Source organism: Dipodomys merriami, unplaced genomic scaffold (assembly GCF_024711535.1).
Source record: "Dipodomys merriami isolate MVZ:Mamm:240054 unplaced genomic scaffold, mDipMer1.0.p SCAF_25, whole genome shotgun sequence".
Taxonomy (NCBI): Eukaryota; Metazoa; Chordata; class Mammalia; order Rodentia; family Heteromyidae; genus Dipodomys; species Dipodomys merriami.
In genome coordinates this window covers 20,473,090-20,489,770 of record NW_027203937.1, presented here as the reverse complement: position 1 = coordinate 20,489,770, position 16,681 = coordinate 20,473,090, and the positions used below count along the sequence as shown (strand labels likewise).

Genomic DNA, 16,681 nt, shown 5'->3' with positions numbered 1-16,681 from the left:
GATGGCTTCCATTTTACAGCTGAAATAGCAACTCACTAAGATAACTTGTCCAGAGTTGTATAACTTTTTCAAAGGTATGGAAGGCAAGACGGGGCCCAGGTCTTTAAGACTGAAAGAAAGCATCACACTCAATAGAAAGAGAAGAGGCTTTGGAGTCAAATACCTGCAGGCTCTATTCTGGTTCCAAGAACTTACTTAACTACCTTAAGCTTCCTCAGCTTTATGTTCCTTACCTGTTGAAAGAAGAGGAATGTTCTGTGGATGTGTCCTGAAAAAAGAAATGGATTCATGTATACAAAACACCTGTTATAGATCACCAGGGGGCACTAGATCGCCTCCATCACCTACCTCCGCCATCTCCTGACTACATCATCCTGTTCCAAGCCCAAGAGGAGAAAATCAGGAGCAAAAACAATTGCTTGAAGAGAGAAAGCCCATAGACATTGTACAAGCACACGAGCTTTCCAGGGTTAATAAGCACGAATAAATCTGAAGCTGACATACTATGTCAGGTTTTAAGAAATGAAAAACAGATGGAAGAAGCCCAGGCTTCCACATCTGGCATTTGGATGGGCCAGAGAGTGAGTGATAGAGTTAGAGGTGTCCTCCAGTTCAAAGGCTACAACATGTGCAGTGGTGCTTTCAGGCTCCATCTTAGTAACAGAGCCTGGTGAAGTTAAGGTTCTAGGTTAAGCCTGGGCCATAGTGCTTTGGCTCACACTCCAGGTTCAGAGAGAGGCTGGACTCAGTACTCCATCACCCAGCTCCTGCTGTCTCTGGGTGGTCATCAGAAGGTAGGCCTTACCAGAAGTGCTAATACTGGGGCAGCCTTCATCATTCTTTTAGAAAAGGAGCCTTGAGTATGCTTGGGAGCCCATGTGCAAGGCTCTGCCCCACAGAGAGCTAGCAAGACAGAGTAAGGCCCTTCAGTTTCTGAGACCAGCTGGGATTCTATTTTTAACCAGTACTGTCTTAGGTTGACAGCTTGGAATGCCTTCTCCCTTCTTTTCTTCCTTTTCCCAGCCTCTTGCAGCCTAGAATCCTATAGAAATGATGGATGGGACAACACCAGAACTGGTAAACAGAAGACTCATTCTCTGGTTTCCCTATTCTTTACTCTATCTAGCCTTTCTCCAGAGTAGGTGGTGGGTGGATTTTGGAGGCATGTTGGTGTGAAGCTAATGAGGGTTATATTTCAAGGATCCTGATTGCATTTCTGAAACCCTGGTCAAGATCCTAGTAATTTTGTATTTTTTAATTTTGTTTTCTGATTTTTTTTAAAATAAGGGCACCAAAATGTTGTAGACTTTGAATTTCACAAAACTGGGACTTTTCCCCTCATGGGTGTAGCTTCTTCCTCATATCTAACTCGATGTCTATGTCATAGATTCTATTTTGCTCTAACTTATTGTGTGACCATGACAACTTTCTTTCCTTAGGTTGTTTCTCCTATATGTTACTAGATGAAGTGCCAAAGACTACTTTCTCAACATTATGTCTCTGATTATCTATGTCTGCTTCCTCTTGCTCTTCTCTGTCAATGTGGCTGTGTGAAGTAGATTTTTAAAATATGTAATTTAATTATTATTATAAAGAGGGGTGACAGTTTTATGTCAGGTAATGAGTACAATGTCACCCCTTCCTTTGCTTTCCCCCAATTTCCTCCTCCTGTCTCTGTCCACAAGTTGCATAGTTCATTTTCCATATTATATCTACTGAGTACCATGACTCTATTTGTTTACCTTTTGGAGAGGTAGCTTTCCTGGTCTCTACCACTTTTGGGGGCAAGATAAGTATTTTTTCTTGTGTGTGGTACTGGGGCTTTGAACTTAGGGCTTCCTGCTCGCTAAGCAGGTACTCTACTTTTTGAACCACACTCTTAGTTAGCCCTAGATCAGTTTTATAGTCAAATGGGATGCTTGGGTCTGAGACTTACCCAGTCACCCCACCCCCTTCAGCCCCTCCCCTACCCTCCAGACCTCTTTGTTGTTGTATCCAGTAAGGGTGTTTCTATTTGGCAGAACTGTATCCAGGTTCTGACATTGCAGAAGAGCAAGTTTTTGTTTTTGTTTTAGTTTCATGTTCTAGTTCTAAATATTACTATTTATCTTTTTGACAAGAATACAAGCATTATATCTCGCATAGAACTTTTGTTGGGGAAAACAATAAAATAATAATCAATTGTATCAATATTACAGCAGGAATTGTTTGGGAACCAATATAAAAGGTAAGGAATGTGACATTTTTCTTCTAAGCGCAGTGTATGGCACAAAAATATATTCAATAAATATAGCTAGGATAAAGTTTTTGTAATAAAACTTCATTTCATTCATACGCTAAGTGCCATGTTTTAGCATATAGTTGCTACCAAAATTACTTCCTTCCTCTTTTCAAGTCTCTTCATTAAAATACTTGAAAAAGAATTATAGGTCTTCAGGGACCATGAACACTCTTTCAAATGACACCTCAAATAGCTCAGGCTCCCCTACTACTTGGTCTATGGCAATTTTACATGAATGGCATGTTCCTCTTTGCAGATTCAAACACTAAGCTGATCATACTCAGGTCATATTATCTTCTCCCCCTGCTACACTTCCCTTTTCTCTTCTGGATTAAGTACCAAGGCACATGAAGAAAAAAACTATGGGGCTAACCAAAGAAACATAGGTCCCATGGTTTCCCTTATTTGCAATATCTAGTATAGGTATGAGTCAAGCGGAAAAGGTCAGATAATGTGATGTTAGGAAAATGAACCCTTAAATATGTATTTTAATGTTTTCTTTTCTTTCATGCATGTTTCTAATGCATTTATAAGATTATTTCTTTGTTGCTTTGTTTGTCCCTCCCCCACAGTGTAACCCCCGCTTTCACTATATTTGATGTCAGTATAACATGTGGAGGAGATGGGGACAAACAAGTCGTTTAAGGATTCAGGTGGACCTGTTGCAACAATGAGAAGTACAAAATGTCATGTCAAAACCAGCTTTACAATGTCGGTGTGTGGGGGGGAGGGGGGTATGATTGGGTGGGGGGGAGGGGGGAGGCTGGGAAGGGAGGTGAAGGGTAAACAAAGGAGGAGGCTGCAATGCTTGGTAAGAAATGTATGCATTATCCTGCCCATGTAATTGTAACCCCTCTGTACAGTATGTTCTCAAATAAAATAAAATAAAATTTTAAATTAAAAACAAAACAAAACAAAACAAAAAAAAACTATGGGGCTAAAAATAAGGTAGAAAAGGGAGCTGGCATCTATCCTACAAGATCCCAATTTTAAATTCCTATAAGGTCTGCAATATTTTCCAAGCAGAGCTAATGATGCGACAAAGACAGTCTCATTTCTGAAGCAACCTATGATCAATCTTCCTTTCTTCTATTTTATCAACAGACAGAAGCAAGTCTTCTGGATTCAAGTGAGTAAAACAAAATCAAGGAGCCTAGATAAAAGTCTACAAAGCAAGCATAATCTAGAACTAGGCATAGTAAAGAAGATTATTTTAAAGATATACTTGAGGAATTTCCTATCTTTGGTTCTTTGTTCTTTCTGCAAATAGGTTTCTTTGAACTAAAGGTTATTGATCATATTGGACTTAAGCTAGTGAATAAAAATCTAACTTAACTAGAAGATTTAAACAAAACACCTTGTTACCTTGTCATTCTCTACAATGAATCTGCATTTCTTAAATTACCAAAGAAGAACATTTGAGGCACTATAAATCTAGTACATGGCTACAGCAAAATTACAAAAGTGTATACAAAACACAGCAAGCTTTCCCTCTATCTTTTTCCTGAAAGAAAAGGGACCTTGGATGGAAGGTAAAATCAATTTATTCAATTTTTCAGTCAGCTTTACAACTACAGCCATAGCTACTCTGTCCCAGAAGACTGGCCAGGGAGCCAGTTGAGTGTGGGAGATGGAAGATGAGTACAGAATTGTGAGACAGGCTCAATTCCATCATTTTGTACTTGTATGCAAGAAATTTGATTCATCAATGCAGCTATTGCCACCACCTGTATAACCATGAGTGACATCATGGTGACACTACAGATGGCACTTATAGGATGGAAAGAGCACCGAGTCCCCACTGACTCTACTGAGCAACTGAGCTGCTTTACAGCCTAATTTGTATGATGTAGAGAAAAACACTTCAGAAGAGCAAGTTTTTAATGAAATGTTCCACTCTTAAATTAACCTCGACGTAGCTGTCACAGTCTGATATCTGGTATTTCATATACACATTGAAGAATCCAAGTCTTTTTATGTAGTGCTTCTTTTATCTTTTCATCAACATTTTAATAAGTACCCATTATTATAATACCTTACCAACGCCACCATATGGGAAAACGTCTTGGATATCCCACCTACCATTCCCACCTCCAGCTACAATGGCATTGGAGTGTGGGAAGATCCAGCATGACAACCAGAGAGAAAACACCCACTCCATTTGGCTTCTACATTGGCTTTCTGGAAGGGTTTCATATATAGTCATGGTAGAAATTCTATAAGGAAGAACCTCATAAAATCCCATACCATCTCACTTCTCCCCACCCAAGAAAAGTCCAGAAAAGAAGTCCAGAAAGAAGCCAAGTTATTTATTCTTATTTTTGAAGAGGTTTGATGAGGGAGGAGTAGGCAGGGCAACAGTCTTTAACTAGGAAGAGATGAAGGGACTTTTCAGTGCTAAACAGCTTGTTGGTCAGATAGGTGTGACATTAGGCCTGTGTTTATTTTCAGAGCTGGCAAGGCAGAGTGAGATCAAACTGGGGACATCCTGAGTGAGTCCTGTGGCAGGCTCCATAGCCCCTAAAAAAAAATCAGTGCCGTTAATGTATGAGCAAGTATGAGGAACAGGTCAGCTTTTGCCAGAACTCCTACTGTATCCAGAGAATTCACTACTAGGGATGCTGTGTATGTCTGGCCAAGGTCAGTGCAGAATTCCTCAGGGTAGGACCTCAGTTTCACCATGGAAGTATGTCTCCTTTTCTGTGCTAGGCTCCATTCTTGTTTCCTCAAGCTACCTTTTTCTGTCTGCTGGGATTTGTCCTTGCTATTGGGTGTCAGATGTAGTTTGTGTTTCTGGTGTGTCTGAATGGGTCTGTGCTGGTAAGGATGGTCTGTCCTGCCTCCTCCTCCATTCCCCCAGCCCTCAGCCAGGCCCCAGTGTGCTGATGGTGGTGTAGCTCAGCCTGGACAATGAAGCAATGGAGGGGGTGGGTGGGTCCTCGTCCGGAAGAGGCCTGGGGCGAGCTCGTGGGGGCCTAGGACAGCAGCGGGCACATGTTTCTAAGCAGGCCTGGCGAAAGCGGCGGTGCATGAAGCAGTAGACCAGAGGGTTTACGCAGGCTGAGGCGTAACTCAGCAAATGGATGAAAGAGATGGGGGCTCCTGAGAGTGCCCGGTGTGCACCTGGGCCATCAAAGGCACGCCATGTGTTGGCGCTGTATACCGGCAACCAACACAGGAAAAAAAGCACAACAATCACCAGCAACATTCGCACCACACGCTTCTTAGCCAACAGCTTGGCCTGGGTTGGTCGAGGGCCAGTTCCTGGCCCAGAAGTGGTGGCTGTCAGTGCTGTCAGCTCCAAGGCAGGCCGGGAACGTGGAAGTTGTACATAGCAGCCATCACTCTCCTCACCAGCCACGCCAGTCTCAGGTTTGCTCCGCCCGTTTTGGTGGACAAGACCTGGGCACAGAGGATTCAGGATCAGGGCATCAGCCTTCTTAACTTACATCCCAACCCCCACCTGACACCTGCCCCAGCCTTAACCCCAGGTCCAGCCTTCTTTCCACATTCATTTCAGTAGAGTCCCAAGTTCAGATCATCTTGGATTTCACTCACCTGGTGCAGCTCCACCTGGCAGTCCTCCTTGGATCCGGACACGGCTTTCGCTGTCACTTTCACTGTCGAAGCGAAGCCCTAAGTAGAGCTCTCGGGAGATAAGCCCATAGGCGACAGCCATAACCACACCCGGCACAAAGAATAAAAGCAGAAGCAGCAGGACAGACCTGGAAACAGAACACAAACACACCACGCAGGTCCATCCATGCTTACAAAGGGAGGAAGGGCCAAGGAGCTGAACTAGGAATGGAATTTGGGGATGCCATTGCCCAGGGCATGAGAATACCTGGGGAAGGGTTCCCAAACTGGAATTCCAGGGTGGTGAGTGCAGAATGGGAATCGTTGGGGGGTAATTCTTGGAGCAGCTGGTAGACTGTTCTGGGGAATGGGAATTAAGCATTTGATGGAGATGGAGAAGGGATTTCGTAAGAGAAGATCATAAGCATCCTCACCAGGTCTGGCGGACCCTGGCACTGGGCCAGCGATGCACACACTGCAGTATACGAGGTCCCACGGGCTGCACAGCAGTGTATACAGGGTAGGGTACCATGAGCAATCCAGACAGCAGCCAAGTGGCTAAGATCACACGAGCTGCATGGGAACGCGTCTGCCACACCCGTGCTTGCAGTGGTCGGCAGATGGCACTGTACCGCTCCAGGGCGATGGCCACAAGGCTTAGTGTAGACACGCTCACAGACACCCCTAAGGGAGGGAAGATGAATGGGTCACCTTGGAAAAGTTGCATTACGTATTCACTACTGTGATTTCTTCACCTGTCCTCCACCACCCCACCCCCCCCACCTCCACTAACCATGAGGAAACATCCCTACCTGTGTCAAAGATTTCAAGGAGGGGAGAGGGCCCAAGGGGTCTCACTCACCCATGAGGTAGGAAACCGCCTTGCAGATGACTGTGCCAAAGATGAATGTGCCCATGAGATTGGGCAGGAGAGTGAAGGGCATGCAAGCCACAGCCAGCAGGAGGTCGCTGACTGCCAGGGAGAGCAGGAAGGCGTTGGTGACAGTTCTCAGGCGGCGGCTCAATCCCAGGACCACAATGATGAGCACGTTGCCTCCAACACTCATCAGAAAGATCACTGCATACAGGGTGATTCTAACAGCCAGCTCCAGTTCTGGACAGAAAAAGAGAGATGTGGCAGTAGGAAATCTGGCTTCTATTTAATCAGACCCCAATCTCACTTATCCCCAACCCTCATTACCCAACCAGATCCCTACATCTGGAGAATATCCCCTCCCTCTCTCCCCACCAGACCACTTTGTATGGTGAAGTTCAGTCCTTTAGCACTCTAACTTGTTAAAGCTTAATTCATTCACCTAACTCTGCCCTTCCTTAGGAAAGCCTCTTTGGTCAAGGTTTGTTCCAAATGCTTGCTTCTCCTCACTGCCAAACGTGGAAGGATTATTTTAGTCTGTCCAGACACTCAATCCACCACGCAGTCTCTAATCACTGTTTAGATTCAGATCACTGATCTATCACTGCCAAAGCTTGGCCTATTCTATCAGACCTCTGTGGACTATTTGACACCATTGACAACCCACAGCCTTTTGAACCGTATCAGATGATGTCTGTATTCTCTAAAACAAACGGCTACTCACCCACACACCAAATAGACAAAAAGATTCTTCACTACTCTGTACTGTCTGTAACCTCTAATCTTGTCATTGAGATGCCCCCCAACTACCCTACCTCCGCCCACATTGCTGCATTGTTCCCCCTTAAGCCATTGGATGACTCAGTTGTTTGAGTGCAATATGTGCATTTGCGACTACATCGCTGCTCAAGTGGGTTTTCAGACCAGAATTCTTTTACCAACCCCCTACTTCCACATTTATCACAAGCTGATTTGCTGTATCTGTACATTCCTTATTTATCCTTTATCTGTCCAGACTCAAATCTATTTTTACCTCCCCTAAAAGGCTTTTCTGGACACTTCATTTGGTAGTAAGCTTCCCTTCCTCTGACCTGTGTGTGTATCTTAAACATCTATTAGAGCCTCATTTGCCTTCTGTTTTGTATTTTAATGATCTCCAAACAGTCATTCACGCTCTATAAACATTTACAGAGGACTCTTCTTTGTGCTGGGAGACAAAGGAGTGAATGGGACTAACTCCTTGCCATCTGACAGTTCACCATGGACAGGGCATCACAGTTATGTAAACAAGTAATTGGCATGCTTCATGATAAGGAGTGAGGTTGAGGGGTATAAAATGAGCTGAGGGAGCTTGCAGCAGTCATTGGTGCTATTGGGTAAGTCAGAAGAGCTGGGAGGTTGACCCCATTCACTTATGTCTTTGTCCATTGCGAAGTGGATTCATCTCTGGTCTTCATATCCCAGTCATGCAGACCCACGCAAGGCTGCATTGAATTGAACTGGTCTGAGTCACCTGTACCTATGGCTTCAGCCTGAGGAAGGTGGACCTTGAAGGCAGAGAAGGCAGGGGGCAGAGCCTCCCAAATTGTTGGGTAAGAAGGGCCAGAAAGTGCAGCTTTTTTGTTCCTAGTCCCATATGCTGGCTGGTTCTTGTTTTAGCCCTCAAATGGTATATTGTCTTCTCATAACAATAAGCAACTTACTTGGAAATGGTTGCAGACATCAAGCAAGCACTATTTATCAGAAATTCCCAAGTTGTACCCAACAGTAACATTACTTTTGGGGGACCACACAGCTAGTAAGAGGCTGAATCAGAACAAAAGCCAAGTTCTCAGATCCCTGATATGCTTTGCCTTGCACAATTCCCTCATTGCTGTCATTCATCATACTGTTTCCTTCTTCTGGTCAAATCTCAGTCTTCCTGCTTCCATGATTATGATGTATTTCCTTCTCTACTTGTCTTCCCTACTACACTATGAGCTTCTTGATAAGAGGAACAAGGTCCATCTTATTCTCCACTGTATCCCCAGCACTCAGCCTAATGCTAGACACATGGGAAAGTCATCACATGCTTCTAAATGAATTTTGGATGAGTCTGTATTTCAAGACAGAAATGCATCTGATTTCTCCCTCCTTATCACCTCTTATTTCTATAATGATGCTCTGGTACACTTTCTTCTTTCTACTTTTGCGTCTTTGGAGACACATGTACTTAGATAATCAATGTCAAACTGTGATTTTAGATGCATTTCTTTTGTTATTATATATTAGTGATCTATGTCTCCTTTAGAAATTGAGAGTCTGGAAGGATTATGGAAAGCTTATGTGTGACAAATTTGAGGTGTGTGTGTGAGTGTGTGTGTGTGTGTGTGTGTGTGTGTGTGTGTGTGTGTGTAAATAAAGAATTTCTGGAAGGGGAAATCTCTATCAGAGAAAGCTGATGGTTTGTCTTGTATTCTCTGTGTCTCTTCCCAAATTCACTGGTTGTTCTTGTATTTTCTTCCCAAATTCACCATTTCTCAATTTCTATCTTCTACCTTCCTCCTTAATCTCTTTAGTGCTCTCATTTGTCTCACATTCTCCTCTGGATATCCCTTCAACTAAGTCTTGATATAGTTCCCACATCTCAAGTTAGTATATCATTTAGAAGCATGAAAAATGGATTTCTCATTCCTCCGTTTGGCTGAGGTGTCCTGAGAGTGTTTCTTCTGCTTGGCTAATTGTGGTGGACCAGAAAGGTAAAGCTAATCTTCATTTTGATGACATTCTCAAGTTATGTGAGAACACCTGAAGACTGGAGGTCAAAGTCTCAGTAAAAGAGGCTGGCTATTGTATAACATTTCACTATTTTACTAAGTATTCCTACTTGTTATCTTGTTCCCAGTCATTGGTATTTCTTCAACTGTTTGGTGTATACTAATTAGGAGGCATGAAAAATTATAATTAAAATAATCTCAGAGCCACAGGCATCAAAGAAGAAGGGAGGTTAAATAAGTAGAGTATAAATTACTTTTTTTTTTTTTTTTTACCAGTTCTGGATCTTGAACTCTGAGCCTAGGCACTGTCCCTGAGCTTTTGTGCTCAAAGCTAGTGCTCTACCACTCTGAAATCCTCAGATCTCAGTTTCTTGAGTAGCTAGGATTACAGGCATGAGCCGCCGGCCCATTGGTATCTAGCATAAGTTACTTTTAAGGCACTAAAACTATTCTGATGCTGTATTGGTGGACACATGTCATAATATATTTGTCAAAACCACAGAATTACACAACGCAAACTACATAATTTAGTTAATGGATATCAGTTTTGGCTCATCAGTTGCAACAAATGTGCCAGACACATGCATAGTATTAATAATAAGGTAAACAGTCCATCTGTGTATTTTAAATAAATACATGAAAACACTGCTTTGTGCTCAATTACTCTGAGTTTATGACCACTCAATAGGTCATTAATATAAAAATGTATGTGGAGCTGGGCATGGTAGCAAATGTGTGTACTCCCAAAGATGAGAGGCTGAGGCACAAGGATTGAGAGTTCCATCTTGGACTGTACAACAAGATCCTGCCTAAAAAACATATTTTTAAGTATATAAATACAAAGCAAATCAGAATCAAGAGGTATGAGTGTGTGTATGTGTGTGTCTCCATGTGTGTTTGTGTGATCACAGTGTCTTCTGGGACCAGAAACCTGAGTTGATGGAAGGATGAGAGATGGCAGCTCCTGCCACTAGCACCTTGCTGGTCTCCTCTGAGGGACAAGCTTTCTGGAGAGCAAAGCAGAAATCAGACCAGGAGACTCTGAAGACTGGAGCCATTCAGTTCTTTTTCTGATACCTTGAAGATCTGTATTCACTCTGCCTAGAAAATGGCAGAGAAGCAAGAGCACCCAGACCTAGTCATTGTGACATAAAACAAAAATGAGTTTTTCTAAGGAAGGACTCTACAGATGACCAACACTGCTGATGCCTCCAGTCCTGCTTTTCATTGGTGTGTTGGATCTGTTCACCCATGCACACAGACATCACATGTGTCTCTGTGGCACGCTTGAATATATCATCAATGGATTGTGGGTAATAGCTGGGAGAATGGGAGACATTTAACAAAGAAAGCAGCCATAACATGCCAGAGCCCGTAGGTAATAACACAGTAACCACTGGGTCATGGGTTAGCTTTTGAGGTGTGTTAGTTTTGAGAATATTATAAGGATGAGTAAGACTAACCTTTATTTCTCTCTGGGTGATAGCTGGAGAAGAATAACATCTACATGTCAAAAGGGAATATCAGATTGACTATAGGTTACATTTAAGTTTAGAAAATATCCAAATAAGTGCTGGAATACTGGAATAAGCAAAGGTAATATCCATGCCTATACACAGTATTTCATGCTGCTGGCAACATCTTCAGGAAGCAGGGATTCTGTTTGGAAGTCTGTATGTGGCCGGAGGAATATCCATTAGATGATGGTAATAGTGGAGAGAGTAGAATAATATCCAAATACGTGTACACAGTACATAAAGGCATCAACATACTAACATGAAGTCCAGCTCAGTTAAGACGTTTGTCCTGGTGAAGTGAAACTACCCAGCACCTGAGTGAATATGGGTAATATTTAGGTCTTTGCTGAGAATATTTGTCTGTGCTTTTCTGGGTAAGATCTGGAGAAGGGTTACTAAAGCAAGCATTGGAAATATGCATTTGTGTGTAGACAGTAAATAAATGAAAGTGAGTAGAGTTTGACAGATGGATAGCAACATCTAAATAAACAATCTTAAAGCTAGTGTTGGCAATATCTGTCTTTCTGGGGACAGCACCCGCTTGAACACAGATAATACTCAAATCTGCAGGTTTAGTGTCATTCCAATTGTTACTGGTAACATTGGAATGAATCTGAATAATATATGCATCTGTGGGAGTGATACTTAGGTAAGCACAGTTAATGGAGTCTTTGTGCGCACAATGCCTGACTGCTCGAGTAATGTGTGTAATCAACATCTAGCTAAGGGAAGTCTGTTCTTGTACCCAGGCTGTGAATCACTTCTCATTTATTTTATTCTTAGAGACCCTTGCTCTATTCTTCCTCTTTCTCATCTCAACCTTGAAACTTCTCTCTTGGTCCTTCCCCAATGATTTTTTTTTAAGCTGGGGGTAACACAAGCCCATAGTCCCAGATACTCTGAAGGCTGAGATTGGAGGGTTGCTCCAGTTAAGGGGATCAGCCTGGGAACATAGCCAAACTCCATCCTCAAAAAGGTATTTATTTTGTATTTTTGAGTTGTCACATATTAGTAACACATGGTGGTTTTATTGTAATAATTCCAAAGATGCATACAGTGTATTTTGAACAAGTTCACCCTTTTTATTTTAGTACCATATTCACCATCTCTGCTCTTCCTCTTTTCAAAGAGTATTCAGTGGATTTCATCATGCTGTCTTCTTATATATCTCTATATCTATCTATCTATCTATCTATCTATCTATCTATCTATCTATCTATCTATCTATCTGTCTGTCTGTCTATCTGTAATATACATTGAACTTCATCCCTTTTATCTTTTCCTTCTCTCTCTCCATCCCATTGATCTTGCCCTCAAACAGGCTACCTTTTACATTCCTATCCCATTATTATTATTCATCTCAAAATTATTTTAATGCTCTTATATCTAGTAAACCTGCACAAAAACAAACACACACTTCCTCAACACTCTAGTATTTTCTAGCACTGGCCTGTTTTTCTTTTCTTCTCTCTTTTTTCAATCTCTTCCTTCCTAACAAACTTCTTGGAAGTTTTGTCGACACACTCCTATTCATTTCTCACAAACCCTTCACCACTGGCGCAATCTCCAGCAAAGTCTCCCTAAGGACTTCCTGAACAATGCTGCTCTGGATGTTTTGTTCTTATCTGAATCATATCTGTACCATTTGGCATCAGTTATCCTGTCTTGCTTGAATTCTCTTTTCCCTTGCCTTCTAAAAGGACATGGCCAGGAGTTGGGGTGCGGGGAAGGAAAGTGGGAGAAAACGAGGGAGGGGGTAACAACGTTCGATAAGAAATGTATTTATTATCTTACATATGTAACTGTAACCTCTCTGTACATCACCTTGACAATAAAATTTATATTTAAAGAATAGAATGACACAGCCCTGGTCTCTCTGACTGTTTTATCTGAATCTCCTTCATGAACTTTCCTTCCTCTGTCTGGCTTTTAAATATTGGTCATTTGCAGGATCCTCATTCTCAACCTCCCCATTTTATACAATCGTTTTATGATTTTATCTCTTGCTATGACTTCTATTATTTCTTCTAGTCAATGTCTTTTCCAGTCTGTATTTGCAGGTCAGACCTCTAAAGGAAGTTCCAGACCTGTGCATTCAACAGCTTGCTGGGAACCCCACCTGAATGTACCAGCAGCATTTCAAATCAGTGAGCTCCAGATGGAGCTTACAATCCCTTTTTTGAAACCTGTTTCTGTGTGTTTATTATCTTCCTCATTGCATAGCACCAACACACTCAATTCTCCAAGCAAAAAACCTGAGCTTTAATCCTCTAACGTCTTCCACCTCCTCCACTTCTAATCAAGCACCATGTTCTATTGAGACCACTTTCAGAAGTGGCTCTCAAATCCATCCACTTCTCTCCATTTCACTGGCAGTATTGCAGTTTAAGCTAGACTCATCTTTCACCCAGATTTGTATAACATAAAAGCTTTCTAAAGTATCTGCCTCATTTCATCTCATCCTTCAATCTATTCTGTATACTACACACGGGGTCCTGACAAGAGTAAGTGAATGTTTCAGTGGCTCCCATTGTCCAAGGGATAAAATCCACACTTCTTAGCTAGGTATATAAAGCCCTTTGTAAATACTCCAGTCAGGCCCCTACCTCGGTACTTTTTATTTACCTTTAATGAGATGTATTCCAGACACCCAGAAATGGTGTTACATTGAATAAAAATGCAATGGATTTAAACTTTTTTATACCTATCTATCCCTCTGCTTAAGATGCTTTTTACTTCTCCCTGTTCACTGGGCTGGCTCTTGCTATTCTTTTTATTTCAATGGAACACTTCACCTCTTCAGGAAGCCAACCTTAATTTCTAAGAGCAGGCTAGGCAGGAAGTACCTCTTTTGTGTCCCTTCTGTCTTCCTCTGTCCAGGCCCTTCCTCTTTGTGCTGTCATTTCCTTCTTACCTGTATGTCTCTCCTTCTAAACTCAGAGCTCCACGAAGTAGGAATCGTGTCACCTTTGTTAAAACCCCTGCTACCTAGCACCATCGCTGGTTCAATAAGTAATTTCTGAATGAAAGAATCTAAATGGCAGTGTGTAAATGGGTTGTTTTTGAGGGGTAAAGAGTTGGATTCTGATTTATTCCAAATTTCCCTTCTTTAGGATAATTTTTTTTTCTACTCAACACTGTTGTCTCCTAGAATCCCACTCCTTCCTCTTCTGCTCACTAAACTCCAACTTCAAGGCACAGCTCTGAGGTCCCACCCTCTGTGAGATCCTTAGACACCCCTCCCCCGTATCCTGTGGTGTCCACAGTTTAGAGTCTTTATGGTTCTTCTAGGCTGTTCATGATCTTTCCATCAGCCCTTCGCTATTCTCTTAACTATGGACCTCGGACAGTGCAGTCTGGTCTAGTTCACCACATGTAGTGATTACAATGGTAGGGGTTCAGTAAACAGTAAAAGTACAGAAAGGTGCAGGATGGAGGGAAAAATGTATTTTGAGAGGCTTGTCAACTCAATGAAGCTGAAGAGTGAAAGCCACTTTGAGGACAGGTCCGAAGTGGGGTGAATGAAAGTGGGGTGATAAAGAGTTAAGCTGACTCCAGGAAGGAAAAAACTAAGAAAGTCAAGCTGGAGACAGGGCTGGGGAAGGACTCAAAGGCATATTCTGAGAAAGTGCGGCCCAGGAAGCAGAGGGGTTTGGAGATGAGTGAAAGACAGGTGGAGAGCCTAAGGAGTATCCCCCGGGGGTCCAGCCCAATTCAGATTTGAGAATTTTGTTTTTAAATGAAAGCTGGGGTTGGAGTGGAAGTCACAGATTATCATGCTTCACTTTCCACTCAGACCTTCCAGAGTCCTCCCTCCCTCATTCAGTCTAGCTTCTTTTCTCCCCTTTTTGTCTTCCTTCCCTTCCCTCTTGTGGCTCCATGAATATGGGGTGGGGGGAGAGGGAGAGAGGGAGAGGGAATGGGGGAGAGAGAGAGAGAGAGAGAGAGAGAGAGAGAGAGTCATTGCCCCTAACTGTGTATGCTATGTTTGGGTGTGATGGGTTGGGAGGAGGATGTGAAGGTGTAATGGAGTTGTAAGAGTTGTGGCCGAGTGTGTGTGTGTGTGTGTGTGTGTGTGTTGTGGGGGAGAGAGTTGTTTCAGGGTTGGGGAACGACTTTGAGGAGTAGGGGCGCTGTGGGTGTTCCAGGAGGCAGCGTAAATATTGCAGGGGGAGCGGTGGTCCGTGTTATGGGGCGCAGTGAGAAGGAGCTTGGGGTGTGGGGACTGAGGGTGGTACCCACCTCGGGTCGCCGTTCCTCGGAGGCGAGGGAGCTCGCAGCTGAGGTTGCCCGGACTGCTGCCATTGAGGAGGGGACCCCCGGGGCGGCACAGGGTGGCCCCCAGCCCGGGTCCCGAGGCGGATCCCTGCAGGCTCCGGTTCAGCTTGAGCGGTTCCATGGCCCCAGCCGAGCCCGGCGGCCGCCGCACTGCTCTCCGTCCGCCGGCGCGGCGGGTTGCCACCGCCTCTCCACCTGCTCCCGCCGCCAGTCGCGGCTCGGGCTCCCGCCCACCCCATTCCCCCTCCCGCCCCGCCCAGTCCCCGCCCTCGGCCCCCCTCCCCGCCCCTCGGGTCCGATCGCCCCGCCTAGACTCCAGTCCCACCCTTGCTCGGGACAGGTGTCTCCAACCCTCCCTCCACCACCCCCTGCTAGTGTTTGCGCGCGTCTGGGCGACTGCCGGGGGTAGGAGGGAGGCTGCCCCGGAGCGCAGTTGTTAGATGGGGAAGAGGGGGAGGAGGGGGCCCAGCATCTTTGGTGGATCAGAAGATGTGAAGGCGACGATATGGGTCTAATGTGCACTCCCCGGTCGGTCACCTTCTGCGGCGCAGGGGTCTGGAGGTGCCTGGCGCCGCGGTCACCGGCACCGTAGTGCGCCGCAGTGGCCACGCAGAGGACACGGCGACACGATTGCCACCGTGGTTCCCCCGTCTCTTCTGGGTCAGCCTCTGCCTCTGCATCATGCAGATGCCCGGCACCCAGACTTCTATCCAAAGGTCCCCTAGAAATAGGGCGAGGGCAGGACAGGGTTGGAGCCGGTGGGAAGGACGGCCAGGTGGCATGGTTTGGGATAAACTGGAGTGGCGCGGGAGGGAAGCGGGGTGGGGGGACGGGCAGTGTGGGGTAAGGTGCCAACCCTGGCTGAGGACCAGGCGAAAGACCTGGAGGAGGCAGCGGGCTGTCTCCACCGTCTCCAGGCAGCGCCCACCTCCACTCGACACGCTCGCTCTCGTTCCTTGTTTGCGCTCGGGTCGAGCTGCCAGTGTAGGGTGTCGGGTTCCCACGAGAGGGGGCCCGGAAAGGGGGCTGTGTCACTGGAGTTGCCGGGAGGAGCCGAGCTGAAAGCTGCAAGGTGCAGGTGTAAGACTGTAAGTGGCCATACTTGCCTCCTCCACCATTTCAGCCGGGTCTCCTTAGTTCCAAAGAGACTCCAGTATGATCTGAAATCTAATCTTCTGCCCCACCCCACCCTGGAAATAGGTGTAAGATCAGAATAAGGATGGGGTCTGGATTTATGGAGTTATCCTATCCATCTTTCAGAGAGGACTTGGTCCAACCAGCACTGGGTGTGGAGGGTCTGAAGCCCTGGAGGAAAGTGTAATCCTGGGGGGCTATGGTGTTATCATCATATCCTTCTGCCCCCCCCCCCAACCCTCCCAACCCTTCCTCCTGGTACTGA

At 44.7% G+C, this 16,681-nt stretch overlaps 1 protein-coding gene across 1 annotated transcript; it reads right to left on the bottom strand.

Annotated features, from left to right (window-relative positions):
• Nucleotides 1–4,081: 4,081 nt before the first annotated feature.
• On the bottom strand, nucleotides 4,082–15,476 carry Cckbr (cholecystokinin B receptor). The gene is made up of 5 exons (XM_070034746.1): nucleotides 15,247–15,476; nucleotides 6,720–6,971; nucleotides 6,292–6,541; nucleotides 5,840–6,006; nucleotides 4,082–5,683 (listed from the first exon to the last, which is right to left on the bottom strand). Exons 1-5 carry the CDS (start codon nucleotides 15,401–15,403, stop codon nucleotides 5,145–5,147), a joined length of 1,365 nt encoding a protein of 454 aa, XP_069890847.1. The 5' UTR covers nucleotides 15,404–15,476; the 3' UTR covers nucleotides 4,082–5,144.
• Nucleotides 15,477–16,681: the final 1,205 nt, after the last annotated feature.

Excerpts from the sequence above, each read along its gene's own strand:
- Cckbr (XM_070034746.1), bottom strand. The coding sequence starts at position 15,403 with ATGGAACCGCTCAAGCTGAACCGGAGCCTGCAGGGATCCGCCTCGGGA. Across the intron at positions 6,972-15,246 it reads CCGAGGAACGGCGACCCGAG|AACTGGAGCTGGCTGTTAGA; the intron begins GTGGGTACCACC and ends TTTTCTGTCCAG. Across the intron at positions 5,684-5,839 it reads GCCAGGTGGAGCTGCACCAG|GTCTTGTCCACCAAAACGGG; the intron begins GTGAGTGAAATC and ends CTCTGTGCCCAG.